General features: G+C 44.1%; 1 protein-coding gene across 2 annotated transcripts in view; it reads right to left on the minus strand.

Moving 5' to 3' along the window:
* The window catches only part of MAL (mal, T cell differentiation protein), a 90,158-nt gene that overhangs the window by 51,864 nt on the left and 20,585 nt on the right, over nt 1–17,709 (minus strand). The window contains exon 1 of one of the 2 annotated variants that reach the window (XM_030195917.1): nt 4,696–4,853. The exons of the other annotated variant lie outside the window; for it this stretch is intronic. Coding sequence (XP_030051777.1) covers nt 4,696–4,806 — 111 coding nt within the window. The 5' untranslated portion in view covers nt 4,807–4,853. Of the gene's footprint in view, nt 1–4,695; nt 4,854–17,709 lie in introns of those variants that run through there. 2 annotated transcript variants of the gene reach the window in all.

Here is a 17,709-nt window from a genome sequence, read left to right on the forward strand (position 1 = left end):
AAAAGCACCTCACTTCCCTCTGTGTGAAACATTTAACACAAAACACTGCTGAAGACAGAGAATTTACTGTCACTGCATCCACCTTAGACAACCATGTCTCAGTCATACACACACACAAATATCACATTCCCCAACTAATGAAATCATACAAAACTGCAAGTTTTTCTATTACAAACTCAATGAACCCTTCAGCCACTCTCCCAAACCAAATAATGGTACCTCCACCAGCTCCCCATACATTCATACGACATTCAAGCTTCATACGATGTTCACGCTTCCACCAACACAGTGGCTGACATACACCACAATGCCCAGTCAGTACCAAAATCAGTTACACTGTTCCTAATGAATTCTTTAAAAACACAGTCTCAAGAACACATACACTCACTCACCCACCCACAACAGCACTACACAAAACCCCAAACAGCTGATACACCAGCCACATAGAAACTATAACAAACCCAAATCACCAAATACCACCCAATACAAACCACATGTGAATTCTCAAAAAGCAATCCGATGAAGAATTCAGTGTATGGAGAACAAAAGGAAAACAAAAATTGCTCACCAAAAGCCCACAAAGGGGCAAGACATGCCTCTTAGGCATGCCCCTTCAGCATCCATTTGATTTTGAAGGGATGAGACAGCCCAGAATGATATCACAGGAGTGGGCAGATCTCACCGCCTCACTCAGCGGTACACCAGCAGAAAATAAACTGGCTCCAATGAGGGTAATATTATATCAAATTGCCTAAGCTTGGAAATGGAGAAGGCACCTATGTGTTATGAAATGCCAGCATAAGCCCTGCAGAAATCAGTGGTAAAATGCATGTTTATAAATTTATGCCTGATTGGGAGGTGTGAATGCATGATTTATAAAACATGTGCAAAAGTACATATTGTACAAAGTATGAATGTATATTGCACTTCTGCCCAAACTGTGCTCCAGAACACACACGTACACACAATCTTGCTATGACGTGTACCTTTAAATAGCATTGAATATCTACCCCTTTGATTTGAAGTTGTTGGCGCTTGTCAAACCTGAATACTTTTCATGCCACAACTGGATCTATGCAACATTCTACAATGATAAGATATTATTATTAAAATAAGCAACGAAATGCATTTAGAAAGTAGGTGTGTGAGATAAGAATTGTTCTATAAATGGCTTCAGCTAACAGAAACTGTATGTCCAGCAATAAGGTAAGGAGGAGAAAGAATAAGACCCTGGGTGGAACAGAGATACTCTTCATAGGCTATTTTCCCCCTTGAGGAAAGGGAGGGTGATGACCTTGGGGGCCAGTAAATGGAAGATGATGGTGGCATGGTATAGTGTTCTATGGCAAAGCAAAGGTTTGGAAGGTGGGGATGCTGCTAATGTGCAATTCGGGTACAGGCGTGGAAGGGGAGGGCATAGTCAAAATCATTTTTCAACTATGTCAATAAGCTTACAGCACCACATCAGGGGTGTAGCCATGGGGGCTGGTGGGGGGAAGCTCAGAAACACATGCTCCCTTACTTCTAGATCCGGGCCTTAGCTCCCTGCACCGATTAAATTCCAATGTTGACTGCAACTAACAGCCAAGGAGCCAGGCCAGAGGAGCTGCACATATGCAGAATGCAAAGTTGTTTTCTACTGATTCCACAAGGAAGAATAATAAAAGGGAAATGGGACTTAACATACCGCCTTTCTGAGATTTTTGCAACTACATTCAAAGCGGCTTACATATATTCAGGTACTCATTTTGTACCAGGGGCAATGGAGGGTTAAGTGACTCGCCCAGAGTCACAAGGAGCTGCAGTGGGAATCGAACTCAGATCCCCAGGAACAAAGTCCACTGCACTTACCACTAGGCTAGTCCTCCACTCCTTGACCTATGACCAGCTTAAGACCAGGCTAAGATCATTTGTGCAGAGTACAGTGTGCACAAATTAGCCTTTCATCTTTGCCTGGAGAATACTGGTAATCTTAGGGTTACTATATAAGCGACCGGCTTTTTATTTTTATTTTTGTTACATTTGTACCCCGCGCTTTCCCACTCATGGCAGGCTCAATGCGGCTTACATATTGTATACAGGTACTTATTTGTACCTGGGGCAATGGAGGGTTAATTGACTTGCCCAGAGTCACAAGGAGCTGCCTGTGCCTGAAGTGGGAATCGAACTCAGTTCCTCAGTTCCCCAGGACCAAAGTCCACCACTCTAACCGGACATGTCCTCCATTCGAGGACACTGTCGGGTGTCCAGTTTTCTTTATTTGATAGTTTGTGTGGTTTCCAGGCAATGAATGAAGAACGAGCAGTCGCAGACACAAATGTACGCGCCAGTATTAGTGAGGTCATGGTCACCTGATCTACTGGCACATGTGTGGTGTGGCTGAGTGGGCTCGTACAATGAAGATCCTCTGTCCGATTCCTTCCTTGCAGACTGTATGCAGCCCAGCTGGTAGGCCTCAGTCAAGGACCCAGGAGCCATCTCTTCAGGTCGTTGAACTCAACCTGCTCCGCGCACACTTCCACTATCCTGCTGCTGAGAGTCTGCATGTGGACTGGGTCTGGCAGGAGTTTGGACTAGTTGACTGCTACATGGTGGACCCCCATCCCCCCAGTGACATATCACCAGGAGGACTAAGTCTGCAACTGGACTGGGTCTGGCTCACTGGGAGGGAGGAAGGGAAATGTGCATCTTTTCTAATTTTGTATTTAGCAAAGTACAGAAGAAAATGCATTTCTGTTACCTTTACCAGTATTTTCACCACTTATAGAATCTGGCTTTCTTGGGGGGGGTGGGGGGAGGATTAAGGTAACAGTACAACAGGGCAGAGGTGGGGGTGGAATTTTATTTGTGTGTCCTCTTTTTTTGTCTCCACAAATATGGTAACCCTGGGTAATCTCATGTAATAGCTTGCACACACCAGGGAACTTCGTATGTTGGAGCTGCCAACAGAAATTTTCTCCAAACTTAAATGAAATTTTGATGCGTCCTAGCACATCAATGTACTTAAAAGAAAATTCTCACCATTTTTTTCTTTAATTATACTGAATGATATGCTGGGTCATGATAAACGTGTACGAGTTCTCATCTTAAATGAAGGATTATCAGGCCAGATATCGTATTTGATACAAATAGCAAGGCTTGAATTCATAGCTATGTTGTTCAGCATATTTATGGAGGGCTGGAACCTATGAATTCAAGCCTGTTTGTACCAAATTCAATATGCCAGCCAAATCCCAGGATGAACACATATGCACATTTAATGCATTTTTAAAAATCTCTCAACCTTATTTCCAACCATTATAACAGGCAGGGATGTTGGGGGAGGGGTAGGGAAGGAGGAGACCGTTCTATACAAAAAGGGGGCCTGAGCTGATCTGGTTTACTCTGGCCCACTGGCTTATACAGGAGAACTAGCGTATATTATTTGTAATTATGTAAATATATTTGCATATTGAAGCTTAAAATTTTGCACTGAATCTGCTTATGTCTCCATTTTGACCTCTTTGGATTTAAGTATTTTCTTCTTAGATACTCTGTGCCCTTGAGTGCCACATAGTTTGATCTTGAGCCCTAAACCTGCAGAAAGAAACCACAGAACCTTCTACCCTCCTGTAGGAGGACTGTGAAGGGCGATAACACAGCACCCACCATCCTCCTTTGACCTCCTGGCTGTTAGTAAAGCAAGCATGAGGTTTTACAGAGACAAGGATCTTCAGCCTCTTTCACACAAACTTATTTAAACCATTTCAAAAATTAGCAACAAGTACCACAATAATCAAGTAATGCTTCGCATCCTCCCTAAAAGTCACTAATCCAGTCACTCCTTCATTCCCATTTCCTACTGAAGCTCCAAACTAAAGTAGCAAATTGCTTGTTTCCTCCTCATTCACTCTGGGTCAACGGTATGTTCCTTCTCCTTCCTCTAACTACAACTAGCCTCTAACTACAACTACACACAGCCTGGCTTCTCCTCTGTGCAACAGGTGCCTGGTGCAGCCCGTCCCCCATTTTCATCGGTCGTTCTATCTCCTCCACCCCTTACTTCATGACTCTTTTTCTTCCTCCCCACCCCCCACAAACCATTCCTTCTCTTTCTCACCTGGGCCTTTGTTATTCTGTACTCTCTCGCCTACCGATACGATCTCATCAGATTTACAACCCCCACCCACCCTCTCTAGCAATAGAGGTAACCAACTCCGGCAGAGAAGCACTTCACTAATCACTATACTACATCCATCTACAAGCAACTCATTCGAGTCTGGGTTAAAAAAAAAAAAAAAAAGAAAACTGAATCCTCTTGGGTTCTCTGCTAGTCTGTTGCATAAATTCTAAGCAACCCAAGAAAAGAAGACAGCTCTGCATGCAGCCTCAGTTAGAGAACAAGATCCATCAAAGGACACACTGAGCAAGGCGAACATGCCAAACAAAATATGAGAGAGACACAGATTAAAGAAAAAAAAATAGTGGGTGCTTAATGAACAAGAAGGCGTTTCAAGAGCGTGAATCAGTTTTCTTGGCACTGCCATGTGTGTACTACTTGTATAAGAGCACTAATGTTCCTAACATCTGAAGAGTTACATCAACCACAGATACAATCCAATTGCTTTGTGTACAAGTTTTATGACATGACCCCGGTGCTTGCTCGTCACAGTTCTGATTTCTAACAATGCTGATAAAGCACATTGCCATACTTACAAAGTCGGTTATCATGAGAGCATCGGGAAAGCTGATGAATACGTGCAGTCCAGATGGCAATGCAGCACTATTGCCATGGTCCGAGGTTGCACTTGCGCCAGTAGCTGCCATACTATACTTTCAAGTCTTGGTTAATGAAAAGCGCCTGCCTTGGCTCTTATGATTACTCAAGAAAGGCAGGTGCTCTGCAGCCTCAGGCAACGCCTCTACACTACAGGTGGAGCTAGGAGTTTTGTTCTTTGCGATTCTTCTTCCCCCCCTCACCTCATTTGTAACCTGAGCTGATAGTGGAATGTCCACCTACCGAGACAAAACCTTCAAAACTTTTAAATACTTTCATGCCAGACGACTTCGTTTTGCCGAAATATATTACCGTGTTCAACAGCAGACTGATTTTACTCATGTTTTGATCCTTTGGAGTAGCCTAGTGGTTAGTGCAGTGGACTCTGATCCTGGGGAACTGGGTTCAATTCCCACTGCAGCTCCTTGTGACTCGGGGCAAGTCACTTAACCCTCCATTACCCCATGCACATAAGTATTGCCATACTGGGAAAGTCCAAAGGTCCATCAAGCCCAGCATCCTGTTTCCAACAGTGGCCAATCCAGGTCACAAATACCTGGCAAGATCCCAAAAATGTACAAAACATTTTATACTGCTTATCCCAGAAATAGTGGATTTTCCCCAAGTTCATTTAATAATGGTCTATGGACTTTTCCTTTAGGAAGCTGTCCAAACCTTTTTGAAACTCCGCTAATCTAATTCCAGAGTTTAATTACACATTAAGTGAAGAAACATTTTCTCTGATTCATTTTAAATTTACTACATTGTAGCTTCATCGCATTCCCCCTAGTCCTATATTTTTGGAAAGCGTGAACAGACGCTTCACATCTACCCATTCAACTCCACTCATTATTTTATAGACCTCTATCATATCTCCCCTCAGCCACCTTTTCTCCAAGCTGAAGAGCCCTAGCCGCTTTAGCCTTTCCTCATAGGGAAGTTGTCCCATCCCCTTTATCATTTTCATCTCCCCCTCTCTGCACCTTTTGAATACCTGTATATACTATGTAAACCGCTTTGAACGTAGTTACAAATAAAACCACAGAAAGGCGGTATATCAAGCCCCATCCCCCCCCTTTTCCCTTTGCAATTTATGTATCAATAGAAACATTCTATGCTCATTGGAATTTAATAAAACTGTTTCTTATAATTTGACAGTCTGAGTAACATTTGAATTCGTATCATGTTCCGTTGCCATAAACGCAGATGTGTCAATGTTTTTCTTGTGCTAAAAAAATTGTTTTTTAAAATATTCCAGTATTTTTACAAGGAAGTCGCAGAGCTAAGATAGCTGTGAAAAAGTTGCAGCAGCAAATTATGAATACCGTCTCGACTCTGTGTATGTGGAACTGAAAAGCTCTTCACTTGCAGGGAAATTCAGGCACAGGAATGCAATGGGAGAGGATCATTTGTCATTTTCTTCTAAACAGTATAAAGATATGTTTCTCTGGTAAACACTTTATCAGAATCTAAATAAGGTTCTGAACAGGTTGTCACCTAATGCAGATCAACAGAGGCTGATTCAGTTTTGGATTTGCTCCATTGAATGCATATGGAAATAGCACTGGGTTGGTTGGTTTGGGTTTTTTTTTTTTCTTCCCTGAGGACAGCTGAATCTATTTAAAACAGTTGCTTTTCCAGAGCTGCAAAGTTACCCAGTTCAAGAAGAAAAACTTCCTGAATCAGTCCTGGTTTTGAACTTGCATCTCAAAGCAGTGTAGTATTGTAGTCCCAGATTCTACTGCAGATCCCACCATGCAACCAGGATGGGAAAACTAGGGCTGGCTACCAAGTTCCTGGGAGGGAGACGTTTTGGCCAGTTCTGACTTTGAACTTCCAACCCAAAGCAGTGTGATATTTATTTTTGTTACATTTGTACCCTGCACTTTCCCACTCATGGCAGGCTCAAGGTGGCTTACATATTATATACAGGTACTTATTTGTACCTGGGGCAATGGAGGGTTAAGTGACTTGCCCAGAGTCACAAGGAGCTGCCTGTGCCTGAAGTGGGAATTGAACTCAGTTCCTCAGGACCAAAGTCCACCACCCTAACCACTAGGCCACTCCTTCCTTATTTTATCCATTGAAATAAGTGCCACATGTCCCATAGCATAGGAGCTGACTCTGTGGGTGCTTGAGAACCCCCAATACTGAGAAAATTCCTTGCATGTGTCCAGGGAGGGGTTATTTCCACTGGGCTTAGCACCCCCAATAATTTTGAAAAGTTAGCTCCTATGTCCCATAGTGCACCAGGATAGGGTTGTCAGAAAAGCAGGACTGGCCAAAAATCTCCCTCCTGGAACTGAATAATTGCTCTATGCATGCATGAGCAGATGGCCCCAAGTATATAGACACTTATCACCCAAAGAAGCTCTGCTTTTATCTGTGTGATGGCAGCAAAGTGAGAAAAAGTAATGGAACACAGCAGTCTGCTGTAGCAGCAAGGTAGCAATAAGGACATTTGGAGATTGAAGGAAGAAGGGTGGAAGCAATTTTAGCCTGCCATTTTGTGATAGTCCTTTCCGTTTCAGTTATACCACTGATATTTCTCAATTTAGTTGGTTTTGAGATTTGACTTATTTAAACTTTGATTCCGTGGCATAGAGAGGGAGAGCGAAGGGGTCCATGACCATCTTGCAACTGTGCTGGATGATGTGGAGAAGAGAGACAGAGAGCAATGCTGGATACAGGGAAAAGAGATGCTGGAGGTTGGAGGGTAAGGGGTGGATGGTGGGAGAGTCAGTGGCGAGAGAGAAGGCTATGATGGATGATGGGGGAAGACAGAGGGAGAAAGAGAATGGGAGATGTGGATGATGGCTGTGAGAGAGAGGGGAGATACTGGAGGAAGAAGAAGAAGAAGAAGAGAGAAGGGGCATGCTGTATAGTTGGGGGGGGGGGGAGAGAAAGCAGACATGCGGAAGGAAGAAAGATAGCTGGATGGGATTCTGGAGAGTAAGGGGGGGGGGAAGCAGATGCTGGTCATGCTTAGACCATATGGGAAAGGCTATGGGGGAGGGAGAAGTAACAGAAAGACGAAAACAGTGACAGGGGTTATAGTATGAAGTTCCATGCTCTGGAAGAGAGAATATGGCCTGAAATATTTGATGGGGAAAGAGTGGGAATTTAGCTATTTTGGGGAGGACACCTGGTACAAATGGGACTCAGTGACTGGGGTAGGGAACAAGTATGGGAGAACTGTTGGGTTGAGAACAGAGTGTGGGAATGGAGAGTAAATATAATTGTTGGGGGAGCGGATGGAGGGAAGGGACGATGAGCACAGAGAGAAGAAAGACTGGCTGAGAAGGAGGATAGAATGAGAGATGAAAAGTCAAAGATGGGAAGGATTGAGGGAGAGTACATGAAAATAAATGAAGTGGAGCAATGGCAAGAGGAAGAGGTGGAAGGAAAGGAAAATGAGAAAGTAAGACTGGTGAAAGAAAATCGCTATGGTGATGATTGGGAGCAGGGGCGTATCTGGAATCCGGCGGTAGGGGGGGCCAGAGCCAGAGAGGGGGGGCACATTTTTGCCTCCCCCCCCCCCCCCCCCCCCCCCCGCCGCCGCCGCCTCTCTCCACCCCCTCCCCGCCGTCAACCCTCCCCCGCTGCTTACTTTTGCTGGCGCCGAGGTCCGACCCGCAATCTCCGTTTTTCGTCTTCCTCCGTGGCCATGCTTCCAGGAAGTAACGCTGCAGTGCTGATTCGTTGACTCCAGTTCGACGTCTGACGTCAGACGCCGAACTGGATTCAACGAATCAGCACTGCAGCGTTACTTCCTGGAAGCATGGCCACGGAGGAAGACGAAAAACGGAGATTGCGGGTCGGACCTCGGCGCCTTGAAAAGTAAGCAGCGGGGGAGGGTTGACGGCGGGGAGGGGGGCCAGGGCGAAATCTGCGGGGGCCCAGGCCCCTGTGGCCCCACGCAGATACGCCCCTGATTGGGAGTATGAGTAGATAGAGAAGAAAAGAGAGAAATGAAATAAAAGAAGTTGAAAACAGATGGATTGATGTCAGAGACAAATACAATAGAAGAGGCTGGAGATATAACACAGAAAATGGACAGTAAACCCCAGAAAAAACAAGTAAAAGAAAACCAACAAGGAAAAAAGGGACCAGGATAAATGTGATTAGAGAAATAATGCATCCAAACAACAAAGGTAGAAAAATTATCGGGTCATCATTCAAAGAGAAATATCTGGATAACTGCTTCTAATTTGTATTCTTATCCTTTATTAGAGGATATGTAAACATAGTATATACCCCGGGGCGGTGGGGATGGTCTGCCCCTGGTGCAGGAAGCAAGGGGGGGTACACCGAGACAGTGGTGTAGCCACAGGTGGGTCCGGGTGGCAGGGGCACACCCAGTTTTGCTTCGGGCCCACCCAATTAGTGTAGCTGGTGGGGATCCCCGGGCCCCGCCAGCTGAGGAGTCCTCTTCAGAGTTTCCTCCCTGTCAGTGCAGTCAGCAGCACATTTTCAGCTGCTGACACTGACACGGCACTCCCACCCCCCACCCCCACCCTGTGCGCATGCTCAGTTCAATTGGCTTCCCTGCGCATGTGTGCATGGGGCATGTTGGTTGAACTGAGCATGCGCAGGAGCCTGGAGTTGGGCAGTGCTGGTGTTGGCAGCAGCCGCAAGGATGAGACTGCTTGGGATAAAAACAGGAGCAGGTATAAACTACTCACAGGTAAAATACATGTGAAATTTTATAATGTTTATGTTTATTCTTCACTTAATATACTGCCTTTACACAGATAAGGTCAAATCGGTTCACAAAAACAGCAACATTAAAAGAAAGGAAAAGCACTCCAAATTATTGACAGGATAAAGAAAAACATACTCGGCGAGAACAGTCATAGTCATACACACACACACACACACACAGTTTATTTGCTAGGTCTGCCATCCCTATCTGAGCAGCGGAAGCCATGGCCCTTACTAGCCTGGAAGGAACTGCATATCCCCTCTGGATCCTTAATTACCCCAACCTGGTATCTGCTCATGACAGTGTTACTCAGTCAAGGCAGTATAGGCCCTTGTAATTAGAAAGGAACCCAGTATTTAGTAGATAAAGAAGTATAGTTTATTAACATTGATATCTCACCCAAAGATAGTACAAGCAGTTCAGGCAGTCATATGATAGAACAGCATCTCCCGCCACGTCTGTCTCCAGCCTTCTCTCTTCTCTTGTCTCGTCTTGTCTGATTTAATACCCCTCAGACTGGTCCTTATATACCATTTTGGCTTCATTGGTTCCAATGGACCCCAGTCTTTCTCACCAGGGCTCTTGGCCCTTATCAGTTGATAAGAATGACTTGACAAGTTCTCAAGCTCTAACTATAAACAAGAGCGCATCTGTGAGATGATCTCATAGACCATTTTGCTCTCTTCAGCCCCCCCTCCCCTTGGGTATGCTCATCCTACGTACATCTAACCCTTTATCAACTTCTATTAGCCAAAACAATCTGCTCGTGACTTCTCACAGGTGCCAGTCCCAGAGCAAATGCCGCCTTCCCTTGCCAGCTCAGCACTTGCTACAGTGGAATATAACTGTGTTAAAGGTGATCTCCGATTTTACTTTGTATCAGAGACGATGTTTGATTTCTAAGAGAGGCCTAGCTCTTTAGCCTGAGCCATTGGCCTGTATTTTACTGAGAACTAGGGCTAGCATAACTCTTCAACACACGCAAATAAAAATATCCATAATTTCATGCACTGAGCTCCGAGTCACTGCACAGACCACTGCACTAGCACAGGTTGCCAATGGGCATGTTAAAGTCAAGTTTAGAAAGTGACTTGAGTAGTGATTTGAATCTAGGGAGGAAGAGTTATGATCTAAGGGAGGGGGGAAAGATCATTCCAGAGTTTAGGGGCAGAACATCTAATAGTATCATAATGAGCTGATCTCAGAGAGGGAGGAACTAAGTGATGGACATTGAGGGGGCAAAGGGAACAAGCCGGGGTATAGGGAATGACAGCTGATGAAAGATGAGAGGAAGAATCTTAAACCAGAACCGTAGGGGGAAGGTAACCAGTGGAGTTGCAGATACAGAGTAATGACACGGTCAGACTTCTTGGCTTTCAGTAATAAACAGGTTGCTGAATTCTGTAATGTCTCAAGACAGCGTAATGGACTATGAGAAATGCCGGCATACACCGAATTGCAATAGTCTAGACGTGAGATAAGTTCACAACTAATCAGGAACTGTGTCTCTTTTTGCAGGCAACAGCTGAATTTAAACTATTTGTCCCTGGGTCAGCTACACCAGGCCACAGTTACAACCTTAAAAAGGTCATGGCAGAAGGGAAGGGGCAAGTATTGAATTCTACATGAGAATCTGTATGCATGTCTACCCAAAGTGGACAAGTCGCTGTTGAACAGACTAAATGGGCCATTATCTATCTTTATCTGCTGCCGCTTTCTATGTTATCCGCCCCTTTCTTTCTGAGCACTCTACCAAAACCCTCATCCACACCCTTGTCACCTGTCGTTTAGACTACTGCAATCTGCTTCTTGCTGGCCTCCCACTTAGTCACCTCTCCCCTCTCCAATCGGTTCAAAACTCTTTTGCCCGTCTCGTCTTCCGCCAGGGTCGCTTTACTCATACTACCCCTCTCCTCAAGTCGCTTCACTGGCTCCCTATCCGTTTTTGCATCCTGTTCAAGCTTCTACTAACCTATAAATGTACTCACTCTGCTGCTCCCCAGTATCTCTCCACACTCGTCCTTCCCTACACCCCTTCCCGTGCACTCCGCTCCATGGATAAATCCTTCTTATCTGTTCCCTTCTCCACTACTGCCAACTCCAGACTTCACGCCTTCTGTCTCGCTGCACCCTACGCCTGGAATAAACTTCCTGAGCCCCTACGTCTTGCTCCATCCTTGGCCACCTTTAAATCTAGACTGAAAGCCCACCTCTTTAACATTGCTTTTGACTCGTAACCACTCGCCTCCACCTACCCTCCTCTCCTCCTTCCTGTACACATTAATTGATTTGATTTGCTTACTTTATTTATTTTTTGTCTATTAGATTGTAAGCTCTTTGAGCAGGGACTGTCTTTCTTCTATGTTTGTGCAGCGCTGCGTATGCCTTGTAGCACTATAGAAATGCTAAACAGTAGTAGTAGTACTATGTTTTGGCTTTTGCTTGTCTAACCACCCTCCCTATCTCCTTCATAATCCTGCAGAAGCATGCTGTTTATAGATGAGTTCCAAATCAGCAAAGGTGAAAAGTGTAATCCTGTGGGGTTTTGTACTATTAAGAAGTGGCAGATCATAAGAGCTTTATAAATATTTGTCTCTTCTTGTGTTGTGCTTCATCATGAAGCCTGGGACTGTGTCAGCGTTCCCAGTTTTCATGCGTGACCTTGATGAGCAGGCTTAGATAAATTATTTGTAGTCAATGAACTGTATAATTACAATAGTAATTCCATCTGACTACTGACTTACTTATTAACTTACCTGGTACTAGAAAAACAGCACAATTAACTAGCTATCATTTCAACGTGCATAGCCAGTTAGGTATTACTTTTGTAAGTAACTATTTTAAAAACTGTATGTATTAATTATGTAACTGGTAACTGACTGGGGGGAGAGGGGGCTGCACACCAGGTGTACGGTATGAGCAGGGGCAAAACTCCAGGCTCCTGATTGATCCCTGTGTCTGTATTGAGGGAGGGGAGGGGGGACCAGCTTTCAAGGCCCTACCTCTGTGGAAGCTGTTCTGTATCACACCAGTCCTTTCCCCCGCTCAGGCATGCCAGAAAGTTCAGGTCAAATTTTGAATTAAAAAACACAATTTATTGGTTTAGTATTAAGATCAAAAAGGCCCAAAACATAGGTAGTTCAAAACAAGATCTTCTTGCAAAATACTGTAGTCCTGTATCTTTACTGATGTGGAAGGGCATTTTCAATATTTTATTTATTTTTGTTACATTTGTACCCCACACTTTCCCACTCGTGGCAGGCTCAATGTGGCTTACATGGGACAATGGAGGGTTAAGTGACTTGCCCAGAGTCACAAGGAGCTGCCTGTGCCTGAAGTGGGAATTGAACTCAGTTCCTCAGTTCCCCAGGACCAAAGTCCACCACCCTAACCACTAGGCCACTCCTCCACTCAATATGATGTCTAAGTTCGACTTTGGACGTTTTGCAAAAAACGTCCAAACTCTGAATAGAAAAAGAAGGTCATTGAAAAAAAAAGTGTATCTTTTTTTTTGTCGAAAATACTGTTTTGAACAAGGTTTTCTAATTTGGACGTTTTGTTTTTTGGTCCATTTTCATAAAAAAAAAATGTCCACGTGCCAAACGCATAATATCAAACCATTGGAATGTAGGAGGAGCCAGCATTTTTAGTAGACTGGTCCCCCAGACATCCCAGGAGATAAACGGGGCACCCTAGGGAGCACTGCAGTGGACTTCAAAAACATGCTCCTAGATACACATCTCACCATTGCTCCCTTATTTTGTCTGCTGAGCCCCCCCCCCCCCCCCCCAAACCCACTATCCCCAACTTTGACATGCTTAAATCTGGTTTCTCAAGTTTACAGTCGCTCCATATCTTACGTAATTTTCTAGACTTCTCTGCTTTACACACAGCTTGTCATGCACTTTTCACCTCCTATCTAGTCTATTGTAATATCGTCTATGCTGGTCTACCTGTTACCCAGATCAGATGCATTCAAACTCTTCAGAACAATACAGTGAGACTACTGTGCAAGGCTAAAATGTTTTAGCATGTCACCACAATACTTATTCTATTTACAACACTTCTCTTGACTTATAAAGCCTATAATCTGAATGAACCAATATACTAGAATAATATACCAATATATTATTCTAGATAACCATCTTACCTATTCTGGCCATATCTCAATGATAATGAAGAAATCCTTCTATACGTTAAGACAAATCTGAGTTACTTGTTCATTTTTTGATTCCCAATCTCTTTGGTTGTTAATCCATTCTTCACTAATATCAAATCGATTACTGCAACTCTGTTTCATGGTTTACCCCAAGTATCAACTGAGAAGATTGCAAGTTATACAAAATACTGCAGTGAAGTTAATTTATGGAGCCAAGAAATCCAACAGTGTTTCTTCTTTGCTTAAAAATTAACATTAGCTTCCTGTCTTTTTTTCACATATCTTGTAAAATTTGTTTCTGGCCCACCAGATTCTTCATACTGGCTTACCCTCTTTCTTATACCGCCGGTGGTGGGAGGCGGTGCTGGTGGTTGGGAGGCGGGGATAGTGCTGAGCAGACTTACACGGTCTGTGCCAGAGCCGGTGGTGGGAGGCGGGGCTGGTGGTTGGGAGGCGGTGATAGTGCTGGGCAGACTTATACGGTCTGTGCCCTGAAGAGCACAGGTACAAATCAAAGTAGGGTATACACAAAAAGTAGCACATATGAGTTTATCTTGTTGGGCAGACTGGATGGACCATGCAGGTCTTTTTTCTGCCGTCATCTACTGTGTTACTTATCTGTTTGGACAATACCATACACTCTGTAGTGTGCCTTATGTTTTTTTTACTCAAATCAGCTTGTTTTTTCAAGTCCCAGGGTAGCTCGATACAAATCTATTTGTCACTCTTTCTGGCACCAAAGCTTTGGAACGATCTTCCACCGTATATACAAAATGAACTTTCTTTACCTAAGTTCAAGTCCTTACTAAAGACTCATTTTTTAACTTCTGCCTTTAATGCCACCTTATGATACTTTTCCTTCTTTTTTGCAGAGGAGGTACCTGGTCAAATTTGTTAAAAAAAAAACATATTTAACTAGTGGAATGAGTGAGCCTTGTGTGTAAGGAGTCTTCTTTCCTTTTATTAATGGAGTTCCTTTTTCTTTTTATGTGTTGTTTATTTTAGTATTGTCCACTTCTAAGATCTGTTTTGTTTCAGAATTAGCGGTATAGCATGTTTTAATAAATATGAACATATATGCAAATAGTGTGCACTTTTATCAGCAAATGACATTTGTTTCAATTGACAGTGCATCCCTAATAGTTACTCTACCTAAATGTAGCTTACCTTGAACCACTCCTGAAAATGTGAGAGCCAAATCCAAATATCAAATAAGCTGGTGGACTGATGCGCTGCTTCTTCCTTCTTCTTGCCCAGCTTACGTCTACTCTTTACACTCTGGTGAACAAACCCTGCTATTTTGTGGAACTTTTCAATCAGTACATTCAGGACATGGTTGCCACTTTCTCCACTAGCCATAACAAAGGAGTCTATTACTCTCAGGTGCAGCAAGTGTGCAAAGCAGCAGATACCATAAAAGCCCTGCCTCCTTCACTTCCTTAATCATGTTCTTCCCACATTCTGGTACAAATTAGACAGAAAGCATTGTTCTCTCACTTGGGTCTAGCTGCTAACCTCCTTTATTTCTACCAAGATATGGGTTGAGGTATAACAATCATCCATCACCTGGCTGTGCAGTACAGCTCACCTGTACCCTTCTGCTGGTATATCCTTAGGATTCAGAAAGTCCTGCGATCCGTGGGGTTTGTGTAGGGGAGCAGGATCATAGGATTCTATTTTATGCTAATGATATTCTTTTTATCCACTGCCTTCGCTGGAGGCTGTGGTGGATCTACTGCTCCGTTGTGGGCAGGTGTTGGGTTTTAACTAGCAAGCCTGTGAAATCCGAGCTTCTGAATCTTACGGTGTCAGGTCACCTACTTTCTGTTTTGCGTGGGCGCTTTCCTTTTCAGTGTAGTATCCGTTATTTGGGGGGGTCTATCTCAGCAGATCTGGAACATCTGTTTAGTTTAAATTGTCCTCCTTTGTTCACTTGTGTAATGGCAGGTTTGGATCGGTGGGATGGTTTGTGTGTATCTTGGGTGGGAAGGATTAGTGCGGTTAAAATGAATGTACTACCCCATTTCTTATATTTGTTTGCTTGTCTCCCCTTACTTATTTTGGTCAAGATTCAACGGAAAGTGTTTAAATATATATGGTAGCGTAAGCCTCCTCGGGTGCGTCAGAGTCGCATGTATATGGATAGAGATCGGGGGGCATGGGGGTGCCTGATTTTTTTAAACTTATTATAGAGCACCCAATTAACGGCTCTATTTGAGTGGACTCTTTTTCCATCTAAGCAGTGGGTGCAGTTGGAGCAGGCAGTGTTGCGGGGGATGCCTTTTCCTTGCCTTAACTGTGCTCTAGATTTCATCAGGCGCCTTATGAATCTTATTGTACTCTTGCCCTCTGGTACTCCATTAGGTCAACTCTCTTTCCTAAACAACACTATTTTTCGGCTACTTCTATTGTGTATGCTTCAGGGTTTGATGCATCAGCCCATACCAGAGTTTTCACAGGTGGGAAAAACAGGGTCTTCGGGTCAATAAAGATCACCTTTCTGAACTAGTATCTCCCTCGGTTTTCTGGAAGAGCCTATCTACCCTACTCCTTGGTTTCTCTCAGGGGTCCCTTATTCCATGTGCTGCATTACGGGATAGGTATGGGTTGTGGGAAGGGGATTACTTTTCTTATATGGCCAACTGAAAGACTTTAAGCAGAGAAAAGTTCTTCCGGATTGGGAATGGGGTGATCATGCTCTGCTTAAGATCTTTCATATGGGCACGGGGTCATGTTTGATCTCTACACTTTGTCGAGCCTTATTATATAGTAAATCTATTGTACAACTCTATGAAAAGTGTTGGAAGGTGTTGCTGGGAGCTTCTCTGTCCAAGCTCACAGTGGCAGTCCATTTATACACAGCTTACGAGGGTGTCCATTGCTTCCAACTACATTGAACATGGCTATAAAATGTTATTTCAGTGGAACTACGTTCCAGTCAGATTATGGAAAATCTTTGGAACTGGTTCAGGTCATTGCTGGAGGGGTTGTGCTATTGAGGGATCTTTTGATCACATTTGGTGGATGTGTCTTAAAGTGCAGACCTATTGGGATATGGTGTCTCTGTTACTTCATAGTCTGCTAAGGCTCCCATGCCTCCCTCAATTTTAAGTTACTTACTTAATGGATACCTGGCTCTTATGGACTCTACTAAGGGTCAATTTCTGGCCATGGTGGTGTCTGCAGCACATCTTTGTTTGGCAGCTGCCTGACGCCAGCCAGAACCCCCTACTAAAGATCAACTACTGCTTAAACTTGTTTATATTCAATGTCAAAGTTGACGGCCCTTAAACATAATCATATGGGTCATTTCTTTGAGGTATGGAAGTTATACCGCCAGTGGAAGGGCATTTCTTGACTGGGAATGCTTTGGCATTTGAATTTTTCACTTACCTATGGTGTGTAGATTTTGTTGGGGGGGGGGGGGCAGGGGTTTGTGGTAAGATAATGTACTTTTGCTTGATCTTTCTGTTGGTATTCAACCTGTGTTATGTTCTTTTATATTGAATAAAGGATATCTTAAAAAAACAAAAACATAGGTGATGAAAATGATAAAAGTGATGGGACAATTTCCCTATGAGGAAAGTCTAAAGAGCTAGAGGCTCATTTTCAAAGCACTTAGACTTACAAAGTTCCATAGGTTAGAGGCACCAAATCTCCAGCCCCCGTGCTCGCATGTTGGGGGGGGGGGGGGGGGGTCGGGGGCTGGAGGTCTACTGGACCTCCTTCCCCTCGCCCGTGTCTGGGGAGTGGGGGGACGGAGAAGGCCAGTGGGCCACTAGGGAAAACTGACATGTTGAGAGGTTTGGAGGGCCTGCAAGCATGCAAATGCTGACTAGGGCTCCCCATTCCCCCAGTGCTCTGCAAACCCTAACGCCAGATCTGAGCTGGCATAGGGTTTGCTGCGGGAGCAGCGCCAATGTGTGGCATACTGTCCACTGAGCATTGTGGAGGAATAGGTAATGCCCTGTTTAGCATGCATTTGCATACTCATTGCATTCAGAGCTGGTGAGCGCATTGCTATACACACTCGTCGGCTCTGATCATCGGACGGGAGCAAACGCGGGCGCTAGTACAGCGCTATTGGCC

This window comes from Microcaecilia unicolor, chromosome 3 (assembly GCF_901765095.1).
Source record: "Microcaecilia unicolor chromosome 3, aMicUni1.1, whole genome shotgun sequence".
In the NCBI taxonomy this organism is placed as follows: Eukaryota; Metazoa; Chordata; class Amphibia; order Gymnophiona; family Siphonopidae; genus Microcaecilia; species Microcaecilia unicolor.